We start from the raw sequence: 16,101 nt of genomic DNA, 5'->3' as shown, positions 1-16,101 counted from the left end.
ACCAAATAATAGGACAGTTCTTTGCCAAGCCTTTGAGTTCTTGAATTCTACCAATTTCTAGCTGAACTAGAAGAGATACAGGTTTCCTGATAAATGTATAATCAGAACATAAAGGAAATGAAATGCTGTCAAGTTTCACTGTTCCACAATCATCAGTTTTTAGTAGCTGTATCATATCTCTGTTTCTTGACAGATGCGCATAACAAAATGAAATAATGTCAAGACTTGCGTGCTCTTATCTGAAAATGTGTTTGGGTGAAAAAGGGCTTCAAATGTAATTTTTTTTTTCAAAGAAGAATGTGAAAAGTTTTGTTTGAGTCTTTAAAAAACAGAAAATACATTATCTTTCTGAAGCTGACGTGTCACAAGTTAGGTCTCATATTCACACTGTCCTGAATTTCTCCTATTTATATTTGGGGGCACTGTCAACAAAGTTAGGTTGGCCTGATAATTATGTTCCTTTCAGATATGAATAAATGTATAAGACATATGATATAAAAAGAAATAGTCATATTATACAAAACCTCCTGTATGTATGAATGTTTCCCTTTGTGTACACACACTAGTGCAGTGTATTTGTACAATTTCAAAGAGCATTAAGGTAATGATTTGAATCGACTGGAAGTCAACCGCTCTCCAGTAACCAGCCACAATACGGTGACATAGAGAAAAATTAATCTGGTGTCTAGCTGCATCTACGTATTGGAGGTTGGAGTCTTGGTAGTACATTTCCATTTTTTTATTGATTTAAGACATAATTTTAACATACTTTTACTGTACCTTTTGAAAGTGAATTTTCTTAAGGAAAGGTAATAGAAAACCTCAGCACATTACCAGGGATATAATGAAATGGCAGTAGCTTTTCAAATATTTCACTGGAAATGTATGGGAATCCTTCCCTTTGACCTGAGACTGCAAGATGCTAAGCGCCCACAGTTCAAGTGTTGAAAGTGTATAGGACCTCACATAAGGCAGGTCCTTATGACAGGGTTCTTCCACGAACATGAATAGGACCGTCACGGCATTAAAAGTTCTAAAAATGCACAATATCTGCTATTTTAATCTATATCTATTTGTAAGCAAAAATCTTACTTTTAGCAATACATCCAAAGGCTGTTAATACAGCAAAGGCCCATGCCTGCTGCCACTGAAGTCAGCAGCAAAGCTTCCCTTGACATCAGGATTGGAGTCCAAATGGAAAATTTTGTTTATTTGAATAAATTATTGTTGAGTGCACAGGTGCGGGGTAAAATAAGCTAAACTCAATGAACACATTATTCTGTCTGATAATTACTTCTCATTTTCTTATGGTTATCTCCTAACAGCTTTTTAAATTGAACATAGATAGTAACAATATTCACTTAGGGCTCCGTCTTGCAGAGAGGTTTGTAGGTGGTTAAGCACTGCCGCATAGCATTCCGACTCACAGCAACTCTGAGCATGCTCAGCAGGGTGCCCCTTGAGCTGCATCATACTATGGGTTGCTGCCTTTACAGCTGCACAAAAATAATAAGGAATGCTGAGTGGCTGAAATGGGCAGAGTTGGGGGAGGGAGGTATTAGAAGCTGAGCCAAGTTTCAAAAGCCACTACTAATCTTGAGTGCCTGCATCTTTGGACGCCTAACCTGAAATACTAAAGAGGGGCACTTTCTGAAAATTAGCCTCCTTTAAGTTGTCTCAAGATGGGCAGTCAAAATTAGAGACACACCATCACTAGTGACTTATGAAAATCTTGGCCCTGATGCATAAGTGTGCATTCCATGCATTTCAATAAGATGTATAGCTGCCTTATTGCTCCATAAAAGTGACTGGAACTCATCCCGCAGCAACCTTTCACTGGGCCATGCTCTGCTGAAGGATTCAAGCAAGGTCAATGCAAAACTCAGAAATACCTATCAGTCAACAACGCCACATTCTGAACCATTTTGGTCAGGCAAACCACTGGCAAATAAGTATACACTTTGAAAGACATTACAATCCGATTATTACCATTATTTAAGATGCAGCTGGTTTTGTGTATAACACCACCTTAGGAACCACAGTAGGAACGTATGAGAGCACCGACAAGACATTGTAACAAATATATCACAACAGAAAGAGGAGCCATTTGGACCAGCTCTTCTAACAAATCCTGTGCTACTGTGCAGGCACAGGTGCTGGAATTATGGGTGCTCCCACACCCCCAGCTTAAAGTGGTTTCCATCATATGCAAGGTTTACAGTTTAGTTCAATGGCTCTCAGCACCCCCACTGTAAAAATTGTTCCAGCACTTGTGTGTAAGACGCACAGAGGACACTAATAAAGGAATCCCCAAGTTAAGCTTCTACTATGATTAGATACATCTTTAGCTCAAGTAGCAGAGATCTGCATGGTGGATCTAAAGGTTCTAGAACTGCCGAATCACCATGTAGGAGTCCATACAATTCCACGTGATGGAATTTGGTTTTTCAGTTTGCTTTTTTTAAAATCTAGGCAGTCACACACACAAAAATTATCTTAAAGTAATGTTAAGATTGCAAAGTCAAGCAATAAGAAATTAGGAAATATCATAATAAAGTGACCTGTGCAATCTTAATTCACCCCCATGGACATATGCATTATAGTACACTCTTTAAGTACACGATCACATATTGTTTGTTCCACCGGTTCCCTGCCTCATTCAGTGCAAAAGATGGGCCTGTTTTGAGAACAAAGCAGAGCTGTGTAATGAAGGAAGCTGTTGTCTGTAGCACTCCTGCCTTGTTTATTACAGAAGCTGGAAGATGTATAGTGGATGAGGCAGGTATTGCAGAAAAAGGGGACAGTCTCATGGTTAAGACAGTTGACTACCACTCTGGTGTATGGGATTCTATCCCTGCCTCCGCCACAGAGATCCTATGTGATGCTAAGCAAGCCACTTAAACCAAACTTGTCACAGGTGGTCACTATCTGCATGTTCCTCACTTCCCAGGTGCCCAATTTGAGAGAACTGGACTTTGATTTGTTGCATGCTAAGCATTTACAGCTGCAACAGAAATCAGTGGGAGCTGTGTTCAGAACAAAAAGTACTATAAAATATTAAATTCTCTAAAAAAAATCAGGCAGTAGGCTTATCAAATTGGGCACTTCAAATTAGTGGACACTTGATCTCAATGTCTGTATCTCAGCTTCCCATCTCTAAAATAGGGATAATAACACCACCTCATCTCACAAGGGTGTTGTGAAAATAAATCAGGTAATGTTTGTGAAGCATTCAGACACTATAGTGTTGAGCGCCATTGAAAAGCTCATAAGGAAATTAATAATTCTTCATCCAGAGCTAGTTTGAATAGTGTGCAATGAATAAGGCTTGGGGCCATACACTGAACAATGAAGAGAAAGCAAAATAACCACTCATTCAATGAACACCATTCATCTTGTGCACTGAGCAAGGCAGAAATAATATGTGATCATATAAATAATAGCTGTGTCACAAAGGGGTCTGAATTAAGATTGCACAGGCAACTTTAATTTTGGCATATGCTAACATCTGAGTGCTTGCCCTCACAACCTTAACATTGTTTCAGGGTTGTTTTTTGTAGGTAGTGTATGTATGTAACACACTGTTACACACTATATTATTTATACATGCATATATGCACAGACACATATAGATGCAAACAATCCCAAGCATAATCTTTCAACTCAGGATATATCATTTTGAGCTCTGGATGTATATTACTTTAAATTCATAAAGCACTGAAATTAAGGGTTTAGAATTGAAAAGTTGATAGACCCTTAATTATAGGAGTGAATGGGGCCTGCTATAATACTGAATATGCTAATGTGAAAAATAAGACTACAGAGACAAACTTAATTACAACTTCTTTTAAAAGTACCTGTTTTGCTGTTTCAAACAGAGCAGTAGCTTCAGCCTTGCCCACTTGTTGCACCATCTTGTAGAACAGGCTTTCTTTTTCTTGTAGCAAAATGTATGGCTCATCATATTCTTTTAGTCTTCCTGCATCTAAAACCTGTTAATCAGCAGCAACACACTTATTAACACACGAAATTCTGAAACAATATTCACGATAATACTAGGGATGGTAAGTGAGTATTCTTTGATTTAGTGTTAAAATGCATTTTAAGGATTGAAAATTGGATATTCTAATATCCTTTTAGTGGGAGCATGATATATTTTCAGTTTGTAGACTACATGTACTATTTTATAGTGCTCTAAAGTAATTTTAAATATCTGGATCCAAACGGAGATACTTCAGAATATGGAAATCCAACACTAGTGAAGCCAATAAAGAGGAATGTCCATTACAGTGTTCATCATATAAGAAGGACATTGGGAGGGTTAAGATGGAATTTCAGGACTCGATAGCTAAAGATATAAAACAAGCAACAATTGATTTCTAAAGTATTTCAGGAATAGGTGGGTCTTTTGCGCGTAAAATGTGTATTTAAAGAAGATAAGGACATTGCTGAGAAACTAAATGATTTCTTTCATCAGTCTTCATCATGGAGTATGTTGGGAAGATACCTATGCTGAATCTATTCTTTTCTTGTAGTAAAGATGACATGCTATCAGAGATAGAGGTGTCAAAAGAAGACGTGCTAGAACAAATTTATAAATTAAAAAGCAATAAGTCATTAGACCAACAGTATACGCTCAAGCATTTTGAAAAAAATTAAGAAAGAAGTGGTTGAGCTGCTGGGAAAAATGTGCAGTCTCTCATTACAATCAGACACTTTACCAAAGGACTGGAAAGTAGCAAATATTGTATATATATTTAAGAGAGACTTAAGGGGAGATCTGGGGAATTACGGACCAGTACGACTGTAATTTACTTTGTAATTTGATCACAATTATAATTAAAAATAGAATTATAAAACAACACTTAGTAAATCATGATACAATAGGATCTAACCATCATGGCTTTTGCAAAGGAAAATTATGCCTCACAAATTTATTAAAATATATCAATAACACAGTAGATAAAGGAGAACCAGTTGACAATTTGGACTTTCAAAAGGCTACTGAAATAACTAAGTAGCCATACTACAAGAGACAAAGAATGTTCATTGATCAGGAATTCACTAAGAGACAGAAAACAGAGTAGAAATAAATGGTCCATTTTCACCAGGGCAAAAGCTTAAGAGCAAGATACCACAAAGTTCCATACAAAGACCGATGTTCAATATATTTATTTGTCATCTGGAAAAGAGGTGAGCAGTGAGGTGGCAAAACTTGCAGATGACACAAAATTATTCAGGTAAATCTAGACCAGAGAAGACTGTCAACAACTTCAGAGGGCCCAAACTAAGTGAACAAACAACACTATGGTAGATGAAAATCAATTCTGACAAATATAAAGTAATGAATATTGGAGGGAACACTATTAACTACTCATATACTCTACTGAGTTCTAAATTAACTGTATGACTAAGAAAGAGACTTAGGTATCATGGTGTACAAACAATAGCAAGATGACTATTCTAAGTGCAGTAGCAGTCAAGATATCAAAAAAATGTTAGGATGCAGAAGGGAATTGAGTGGAAAATAATATGGAAAATAATTTGGAAAATCCTAAAATATGCCCTCACCTGGAATATTGTATTCAGTCCTCAAAAAGGATATAACAGAAAGAAAGAGGGCTCAGGGACAGATGACCAGAATGATTAGGGAGACAAAAACTCATATGGAGAGATGTTAAAGAAACTGGAATTATTTACTTTAAAATTGGAAGTGGTATGAAGAAGGTAGCTCAAAGACCTGCTCTACTTGTCTCATAAACAAAACAAGGGAACACTCAATGGAACTGAAGGGTGATAAATTCAAAACGATAAGAGGAAACTGGTTCTGACAATGCCCAAACTGCCTACAGAATTCCTTGTGACAAGATATTATTGAGACCAAGAGCTTAAGAGGGTTCAAGAAGGGACTGGATGTTTATATGGATAACAAGAACATAAAGAATAACAGTAAAAGCTTAAAAAAAAAAAAAAAAAGAAAAAAAAAAAAAAAAAAAAAGTAGGAAGTGATATAAGCTGTCATATTTCAGATTGTAAATCCAATTCTTACAGGTAGGGGTTAGGAGGAAACTGTCCCATGAAATAGATGATCCCAGAACTGTGGAGTTTCTGTCAGTGACAGAAAACAGGACTAACTGGACCAATGGACTGATCCATATGGCAGTCCCATGTAAGAATTAGGTATTGTTGATGCCTTCAATTGATGTGTTTTCAAAACTTGGATCTATCACTGGGAAATTCAAACTCCCAGCTCTAACCTACTAGTTAAATTATAATGTACCAGTTATTATACATTTAAAAGTATAATATGGTGCATTATATTTCTATATATGGTAATCAAGACAATATGTAGCTGTTATTACACAAACAGTTGGCAAAGAACTTTTTTTTTCCATTTTAAAAAGCTCCGATACTAAAGAAAAATGCCAAGTATACACAATGAATTCCTATAGAGAACAATATATATTCAATACTGTTATGTGTATGGATGTACAAAGTGTTAATGGAAAACTTTAGCAAGCTCAAGTTATATTACACAGCACATAAATCATTCTTACTATATAATAAATGCTCAAACTATGTCACCTGGGCAGGTATTAATTACACATGCAGATATTTCAATATTCTTAGACCCATCATTATTAATTTGCATATTTAAGGATAAATTACAAATTTTCATTGCAATCTTTTATTTACTACAGTAAATCATAGTTAAATGCAAATTTCTTAAACGTTTAAGGATAATTGAATCTATCATATATACAGTACCTACATAATAATTAAGATGATCTATAATTTGGCATTTCCAGTTTGGTGCTATATGAATATACAATTTTTTTTTAAAGTATAGCACTTTATTATGTAACCTCTCCTTATGAAATCAAAGACAAAGCATGTTCTCTAAATATAGGATGCGCTCTCTCTCTCTCTCATGTGAAGAATCATGTAGATAAAATGAATGTAACATGCTGTTTTATACTATGATGGAATACAGATTCTGCTAAAGCTACAAAAAACTTTGTGAACATTACAAAAAACAAATCAGCAACAATAAAGTGAGCCATTGTGTCTCCTCCAGTTGTATGTGTGGGATGGGGGGAATTTTGCTCAATGATTTTCATTATAAATGTTAAACTGGCAAAATCAACCGAAGGAAAACAGCAATAGATGAAGTGAGTGTATACACAAGTACCCTGAAAAACAAGGTTTATATTTTAACAATATACCAAACTATATATATGTCTCAGGAGCAAGCAAGCACCTAATTTTACAGTACAAAAGAGAGCAAGCAAGGACAGGGAAAAGCAAAGTTTGTTACTTCTTTTAGATTACAAAGAAAAAGCTAAAGAATTCCTCTCACAGCCTGGTTACTTTGGACATTCGGCACGTTTCAGTTGTTATCTCTGTATTCCTGCTTACTTTTGCAGATCACTTAATGAATGTAGAAAAACATAAGTCAAAGTATAAAATACATGATAAAAAAAGTTATTAAATCCAAAGGTCTTTTTTGGCAAAGAGAAAAAGGGATTTAAAAGACTCTGAAGACAAAGAAAGCAAATACTATAAAAAACAAACAAACTGAACTTATGCATAGAATTGAAAGAGACAAAGTACATGAATGTGCAGTATTTCTGTTTATATATTCCTGTATGTATCCCACATTACTGAGTTATGCAGGACTGTGAATTCAAATGCCATACACTTATCATACCCTATATAAATACTAATTTTGAAATTAATTCTTCTTACGTGATGTGTTATCTGCATTACCTCATCAAGATAACGTATCACAACCCACAGATTAAGTTAAAGCATATAGCCTTTGAAAGTCATCTAACAAATATTGTGTAACTGTGACTATCCAACAGATAAAACAAAAGGTAAACAGTTTTTTAAAACATTGTATTTATTACTTTCTAGCTTTCGACAATGAAAGTAGCCAAACAAATGTTATACTCATGAAATAAACAGCAGGGTCTTATTCAGGGGATAAGGCAGGTACAGAATGCAAAGGTCTGGTACCACCTCCATGGGCAAAATGGTATGTTAAGGGATTACATGCTCTCAAGAGTTTCACTTGCAGGTTCCTCACAAACTTTAGGACCTCTTCTATTTGTCCATTCTTAAGAGACCAAAGCAGCAAACCTCACGCCCTGCACTACTTCACTACAGTGTGTTCTGAAAGAATTATCCATGTCCTTTCCAATCTCACTGACCATGAAACCTCAAATATTTCACATGTAAGAGTCAGATCATACATAACTACTAGCTCCTCAAAGAATGTCCAGAACTCCAACAACTCTGACAAACATTTTCCTTTTGACCAACCAGCAATGATTGCTTTCTTCAATGTAGATAACTGGAGACCTGGCTTCATTGTAACCCTTTGTCAAGCATGAAAATGGCTGAACTATGAACTTGTGGTTCAAATGACTGTTGCAAATTGCCATGTTATGTTAGAAACTATCTGCTTAAGCTTTCAGTAATTGGTATGTCCTTTTATGGATTGGGTTTAACAATAATGATGGATTTCTGCAGGTGCAAGAAAGTCATTCGTTTTTAGTCTGGTGCTGCTGCTCTGAGGGTTTTGTTGCCTCCAAAGGATCTGACTCTATTTTCCATTTCCCCCATAATTTTATTGATGGAAGTGCCCACAACTAACACAACTGCATGCATTTCTTTTTCTAGCTGGGCATAGTTTATTTCTGTGGAAATGAGAGAGTTGAATGCATCAAACTGTCTTCACTTCTTGTAGTAACTCAAATCCAAGTCCTCACTTGGATGCTTCCACCTGAACACACTGCTTTCGCCCAATGTTCTTGCATTAGCAATTGTTTCATTTAGGTGACAGCAGAATCTTGCTGAGCATCCCACTGAAACTTAGTCGGACTCTTTCTTTAGGAGGTCTCTCAGTGGTGCCAACTCATCTGAGAGGTATGGTTTGAACTTGGCAAGGCAAATCAACAATTTTCTTTTCCAGCTCAGCAGGATTCTGACTATCTCATTTTAGAGATTGCTGCTGAGTTTGCTGGGCCAGGCCTAACATCTTCAGCTGAAGGAATGTGACTGACATACTTTATTTCAGTTGTTTTGAGAATATATTTGTCCAGATATCGGGAGCATAGCACATAATTCAGCATAATTTTCTTCAACACAAAACACAAACATCTGTATATCCTCCTCAATGACTGCAATCTCACAAAGCCCTGCATAGAATCATAGAATCACAGAATATTAGAGTTGGAAGGGACCTCAGGAAGTCATCTAGTCCAACCCCCTGCTCAAAGCAGGACTAACCTCAGCTATATCATCCCAACCAGGGCTTTGTCAAGCCTCACCTTAAAAACCTCTAAGGATGGAGATTCCACCACCTCCCTAGGTAACCCATTCCAGTGCTTCACCACCCTCCTAGTAAAAAACTTTTTCCTAATGTCCAACTTAGACCGCCCGCCCTGCAACTTGAGACCGTTGCTCCTTGTTCGGTCATCTGCCACCACCGAGAACAGCCTAGCCCCATCCTCCCTGGAACCCCCTTTCAGGTAGTTAAAGGCCGCTATCAAATCCCCCTCACTCTTCTCTTTTGCAGACTAAACAAGCCCAGTTCCCTCAGCCTCTCCTCATAAGTCTTGTGCTCCAGTCCCCTAATCATTTTTGTTGCCCTCCACTGGACTCTCTCCAACTTCTCCACATCCTTTTTGTAGTGGGGGGCCCAAAACTGGACACAATATTCTAAATGCGGCCTCACCAATGCCGAATAGAGGGGAATAATCACTTCCCGTGACCTGCTGGCAATGCCCCTCCTAATGCAGCCCAATATGCCATTAGCCTTCTTGACAACCAGGGCACACTGCTGACTCATATCCAGCTTTTTATCCACCGTTACCCCCAGGTCCTTTTCTGCAGACCTGCTGCCCAGCTCGTCGGTCCCCAGTCTATAGCTGTGCATGGGATTCTTCCTTCCTAAGTGGAGGACTCTGCACTTGTCCTTGTTGAACCTCATTAGATTTCTTTTGGCCCAATCCTCCAGTTTGTTTAGGTCATTCTGTATCCTATCCCTACCCTCCAGGGTATCTACCACTCCCCCCAGCTTAGTGTCGTCCGCAAACTTGCTGAGGGTGCAATCTACCCCATCCTCCAGATCATTAATAAAGATGTTGAACAAAACCGGCCCCAGGACCGACCCCTGGGGCACTCCGCTTGTACCGGTTGCCAGCTAGACATGGAGCCATTGATCACTACTCGTTGAGCCCTATGCTCTAGCCAGTTCTCTATCCATTTTATAGTCCATTTATCCAACCCATACTTCTTTAACTTGCTGATAAGAATACTGTGTGAGACAGTATCAAAAGCTTTGCTAAAGTCAAGGTATAGATTTACCAAGGCATAGATTTAATCCAGTCTCTTTTGAAATATTCCTTGAAGTAAATGAATACCAAGAGTAAGCAGGTAAATAAGTCTCTCCCTTGTGGAATAGTAAACACGGTTAGTAAACCTGGCTAGAGAATGGTAATTCCATTTTGTGGAGAATTTTAAGGTTTCAAAATTTGGTTTTGTTCCAATTTTCAGCCCCAGCTCTATTGGAAGTTCCAGCTTCAGGACAGCCCATTTGGTGGGCTGCTGAGGAGCTGGGAACCTAAAAAGCCCAGGCTGCCAAGGATTCATGAACCTGGGAGCCAGGGCGCCCAAGGCTTCCCAGGTCTCAGGTGGGTTGTGAAGGAACTGGGAGCCTGGAAGTCCATACTACCCAGAAGCCCACCAGAATGACTGCCGAGGAGATAGGCAGGAAACCTGGCTGGAATCGTGCCTGGTTTCCAGCAGGATTGTGTCAGAATTGAACAGTTTCTGCAAAATGTTTAGATTTTGATGTATGGCAAATTCTGATGAAAAAATGTTTTGTCAACGTTTCTCTGACCAGTGATTTGTATTATATTTCTTTTCCAGTTTTTCCAACCTGGCCTTTCAGACACTGGAAAACTGGGTATCCCAAGAATTGAGTTGTCACTTCAGCAAATATATATGTCTGGTAATGATCCCATATGATTCCCTTGCTCAGGTGTCATGGAACTAAGCACTGCCACAGCTCCCGGGTGCAGATTCTTCTCTATGACTGTGGAGTTCAGCCACCTTCTCTGTAGAATCACCTACTTTGACAATTATCTCTACATGTTCCAGTTTCAATATTTTGTTAGCTGATTGACTGATTTTGGTCTCACAGTACAACTGGGATTTTTCTTGGACTATGTTACATACTATGAGACTTACCGGAATCTAGACTTTAATCTGGTGCTCCTTGGCCAATATTTTCAAAATTAGAAACCTAACCTCCACAGAAGCTGCTGATGCTTATGAATTTTGAACAACAGGGCAATTTATTTAGGTGCCGAAATATTAATTAAGGAGTCTAACTCTATAGTTCTAGTTTTGAAAATTTTGCCCCCAGGTAATTGCTGTAATCCATTAAAAAACATCTTTGTGTTCTTTCAGTAAGTTATCTGTTTTGATACATGTCAATGGCACTAGAAGTGTGATGTTTCCTACTGACATTACCCAGTTGATCATTTCATGATCTAGGATCACTATAAGATCAGATACTTCTTGGGTTTCTGAGCTTTACTATATAAAACTGTATACATTTTACACCCTCACTGCAGTTCTTCCCACTTCTGGATTTCAAGCTGTGCACGCAAATTGAACAACTTCTGCTCCTCAGGATGTTTCATGCTTTCCCAGTTCATGCTGGGCTCCAGCGAAATCTATAGCCTTGGCCAGATGATCTATCTAAGCCAGCTGTTGCACATGCAGGACTTGTGACTCATGTAATGCTTGCAGGAATTGGTATATTCTTTAGGCAGTAGCTCTCCACCAAAGAAATTATTCTAGACAGAAACACTAAGGCAGAGAGAATCAACTTTACTGGCAATACGCTCAGCTTCTATAAGGAAATGCATTGCAACTAACTGCACACTTTTCTACAAGATCAAACTGCCTATACAGTCAGCTAAAAGAACTTGAAAGATTATCTATAACAACAACATCCAGTGATTTCCATTAATACAAAAACAAAAGACGAGCCTGTAAACCATTGTGTTAAGAGTGATGCTAACACAGCTTTTATTCTAATCTACAAGCTTCCCCTCCCCCAGTTCAAACTGGTAAACTCATCTATAAATGCAAGATAAACATAACAATACATAGGAACCAGGGCACAAAAAATTAAAACAAGAACCATGGGGATACGTGGAATGAAAGAGGTTCATCAGAGAAGTTGGGAAATTATTTTTATTGACAGAGAACACAACTCTATGAATAATAGATTAAAAAGAATCAGTTGTAAATTGCATGAGTAATGAGAAATTTCAATGGTGTCTCAATATAATCTGGCAAATACTTTCAATTTAAATAGACAAACAACAATTCTACACATTGGACCCACCATTTTAAAGAAAATACGCGAACATAGAGCATGTGTCACTCTTTCTTCCTACTTCAAGAATATCATTTCTTGATTCTCATGCTTCTAAATACTCCATGGCCTTTGTAGAATAAGTGATGTTATATTTTGTTACCTCTGCTTGGTACTTACAGACAGACGTAAGACCAGACTGTTATATATAATAGCTGCTGATAAAATAGAGTGGATCAGACTGAGTCTAAGCATTTCCCAACAGAACAATATTGGCTATTGGCTTATGGCTGTCTGAACTCTTGAGGTCTGGCTGTGAAGTGCATTCCAATACTATCACTCTGGATATTAGTCATTTCAGGATGTAATCAAAATATGTTTTCTGTGCAACAAACGAACACTTCCCATAAGTTTGAAGTTCTGAATTACCAGAATGGTGAATTATATTTTTTTTTTACATTAGAAGATGAAGTATTGTTTGCACATAGAGTTTGTATTTCAAAGAAACATTCCAATGATATGAAAGTCTCCAAGTGGGAAACATCCCGATCATTCAGAAATGTGGCAAATATTTCTCAGCACTTCAAAGATTCCTATAAGGTTTTCCTCATAGAAAAGTAGCATGACCTAGGCCTCAGAGCAGACAAAAGCATCAGGACTCGAGTATTTTTAGTTCTGCTGTTGACTCACTGTGACTTTGGACATGTCCCTTAATCTCTCTGTCGCTCAATTTACCCCTCTGTAACATGGGGATAATATTATTATGGTATTATTATTACAGCAGATGGGTTAGATGACCTGACCTAACAAGTCTTCTCCAATTCTAGTTTCAATAACTCTGAATACTTCCCTACCTTGCGGGGTTGTGGAGGTTTAATTAATTAATGTTTGTACAGAGCTTTGAAATTTCCAGATGAAAGGTTCTGTATAAATGCAAAATATTATTACTCATTGATGTGATTGTGTTAGAAAAGTATCATCTTACACAATACAACTCTTCTCTCAATTATTTCAAGTGTTTGAAGTTTTGATAAACATATTTATAATTAAGAAAGATATTGTGGAGATAATCTTAAGGCGTGACCTGGATTATGAAACCAGAAATATGGCTTTGGGGATGGAACAAACTAGAATTAAAACAATTCCTAAGGCCAACTCTCTCTGTAGTCGGGTAAAAAACATTCTGCTCTTCCTTTTTCTCTTTCAGTTAAACTTCTTTCCTTTTCCAAAATAGAACAGATTATTATAGTGGGTGTGAGTAGAAAGTTTACAATTCCTACACTAATCCAATTTTTATTTTTGCTCATGACTTTCTCAAAAAATTTATTGATCTAAAATTTTCCATGCTTGGACTCAGCCTAAACACAAATATTTTTAAAAGTTTTAGCCAACTCAATCTAGTTACACTCAATCATTTAACTATTTCAGCATTAAACAAAAACAAAAAAATAGCAACAATTCTCCCCCCATTTCAGTTAGAAATGTTGTGGTCCAGTTACTTTCATTATCACCATTATCAAATACTATAATTATTTATTATAGAAATTTCAAATTTGCTTTGTTTTGCAGATTTCACTTAGATCTGACGTTTAAGACAGTTTTGTTTGTTTGCTTTAGTTAAGTGTGTTTGAAGTGTGATTTCAGTTCAAAAACAACTGTAAAAATATCAGTTGTAGGTTTCCACATTACCAGTAACACTGATTTTAATGTCAATTTTGCTAAGGTTGCAAGTGACTCTGTTTTTGCTAATGCCAGCCCCACAAATTCACGATGGGCTCTGACAGTCAGTCTGGCATCACCATCACAATTAAAGTCCTGCCAGACATATTAAGTAGTCAGGCTAACTACATGCATGCGTCCCACTATCTTCAAATTATGCTCATTTTAGGCTAATGGGATTGCACAGATTTTTGATGATAATAGGACAAGTCACCAGTTCAGCACTAGAGTCAGAATTCTTCTCTAATTTCTTTTTGCATAACTGTTTTGTTAGGATTATCCCCTATTCTCAGTGCATTTACTGAATACAAGTGGTCACACCTTGAAATTTATTAGCAGATTTTCTTTTAATTTAGCTTGGTTTTAGTAGAGGTGGTCAGGAATTTTTCAACAGAACAGTTTTTCATCAGATACTGTTGATTCACTGAAATCTAAATATTTTGCAGAAATGTACCGGTTTTCAAGTACATAAAAGGTTGTTACAAGGAGGAGGGAGAAAAATTGTTCTCTTTAACCTCTGAGGAGAGGACAAGCAGGAGTGGGTTTAAATTGCAACACAGGTGGTTTAGATTGGACATTAGAAAAACTTCTTAACCACTGGAATAAACTGCCTAGGGAGGTTGTGGAATCAGTAGAGATGTTTAAGAGCAGGTTAGACAAACACCTGTCAAGAATGGTCTACATAATAATTGGTCCTGCCATAAATGCAGGGAACTGGATGAGATGATCTCTCGAGGTCCCTTCTAGTACAACGAGTCTATGATTCTATGAAATAGACTTCTGGGCTGGAGGTTTGCTTAAAAGAGCTTTCAACTAGGAACTCAGGGGAGACAGTTGGGAGATGCTTATGTAATCTCCACACCTGATTCTAACATTAAGTGAGAGGAAAATCAAACAAGACAGGATACTGCAATGGAGAAAGGAATAACAGAGGATAGGAGAATGGAAATCAAGAGGAAAGATAGTGCTAATACCAATGAAGCTAACAGCTAGGTGATATTGGCAGTAGAATGACTGTAACTAATTGGGTGAGGAATCTGGGCAAAGCGAAGCAGAAACAACTAAGATGTCTATACACCAATGTAAGAAGCCTCGGTAACAAAACGGAAGAACTAGAACTACTGGTGCAGGAAGTGAAACCAGATATTATAGGGATAACAGAAACATGTTGGAATAGTAGTCAAGATTGGAGTACAGGTATTGAAGTGTATGTGCTCCTTAGGAAAGACAGAAATAAAGGTAAAGATGGTGGAGTAGTATTGTATGTTGATGAGGTAGACTGTTAAGAAATTAGAAGTGTTGGAATGGATAAAATAGAGACAGTTTGAGTCAAAATCACTTTGGGGAAGAAAGCTACCAGAGGCTCCTCAGGATATGCTACACACCCACCAGAATTCAATTTGCATATGGATAGAGACCTCTTTAATATCTTTAATGAAATAAATATTACTGGGAATTGTGTGATTACGGGAGACTAACTTCCCAGATATAGATTGGAGGACAAGTGCTACTAATAATAGTAGAGCCCATATTCTCCTGGATGTGATAGCTGATAGATTTCTTCACCAGTCACCAAACCTACAAGATATGATGCCATTTTAGATTTGGTATCGGTGAGAAGTGAGAACCCCACAGAAGAACGGGTTGTAGGGGACAGCCTGGGTTCAAATGATTATTAGCTAATTCAGTTTGAACTAAATGAAAAGATAAACAAAAAAAGATCTTTAACTAGGATCCCTGATTTCAAAAGGGCACACTTTAAAAAAATAAGGGAATTAGAGAAGTGGACTGGACTGAAGAACTCAAGGAACTAATGTGGAGGAGGCTTGGAATTACTATGTCAAAGTTGCAGAAACTATCTGAAGCCTGCATGCCAACCAAAGTGAAAAAATCGTAGGAAAGGATTGCAGACCAAGCTGGATGAGCAAGCTTCTTAAACAGGTGATTAAAAGAAAGCCTATGAAGAATGGAAAATGGGA

The 16,101-nt window shown here is 37.4% G+C and overlaps 1 protein-coding gene across 1 annotated transcript in view; it reads right to left on the bottom strand.

Annotated features, from left to right (window-relative positions):
- Positions 1 to 16,101, bottom strand: part of ABCC4 (ATP binding cassette subfamily C member 4 (PEL blood group)) — a 175,638-nt gene that overhangs the window by 6,612 nt on the left and 152,925 nt on the right. Inside the window, 1 exon segment of the mRNA XM_067536920.1 lies at positions 3,858 to 3,992. Within this exon segment, the coding sequence (XP_067393021.1) occupies positions 3,858 to 3,992 (135 nt within the window).

The sequence above is a fragment of the Emydura macquarii genome, unplaced genomic scaffold (assembly GCF_026122565.2).
Source record: "Emydura macquarii macquarii isolate MOO-44397 ecotype Brisbane River unplaced genomic scaffold, CSIRO-AGI_Emac_v2 contig_3671, whole genome shotgun sequence".
NCBI classification, from domain to species: Eukaryota; Metazoa; Chordata; order Testudines; family Chelidae; genus Emydura; species Emydura macquarii.
This window is presented reverse-complemented; position numbering and strand designations above follow the sequence as displayed.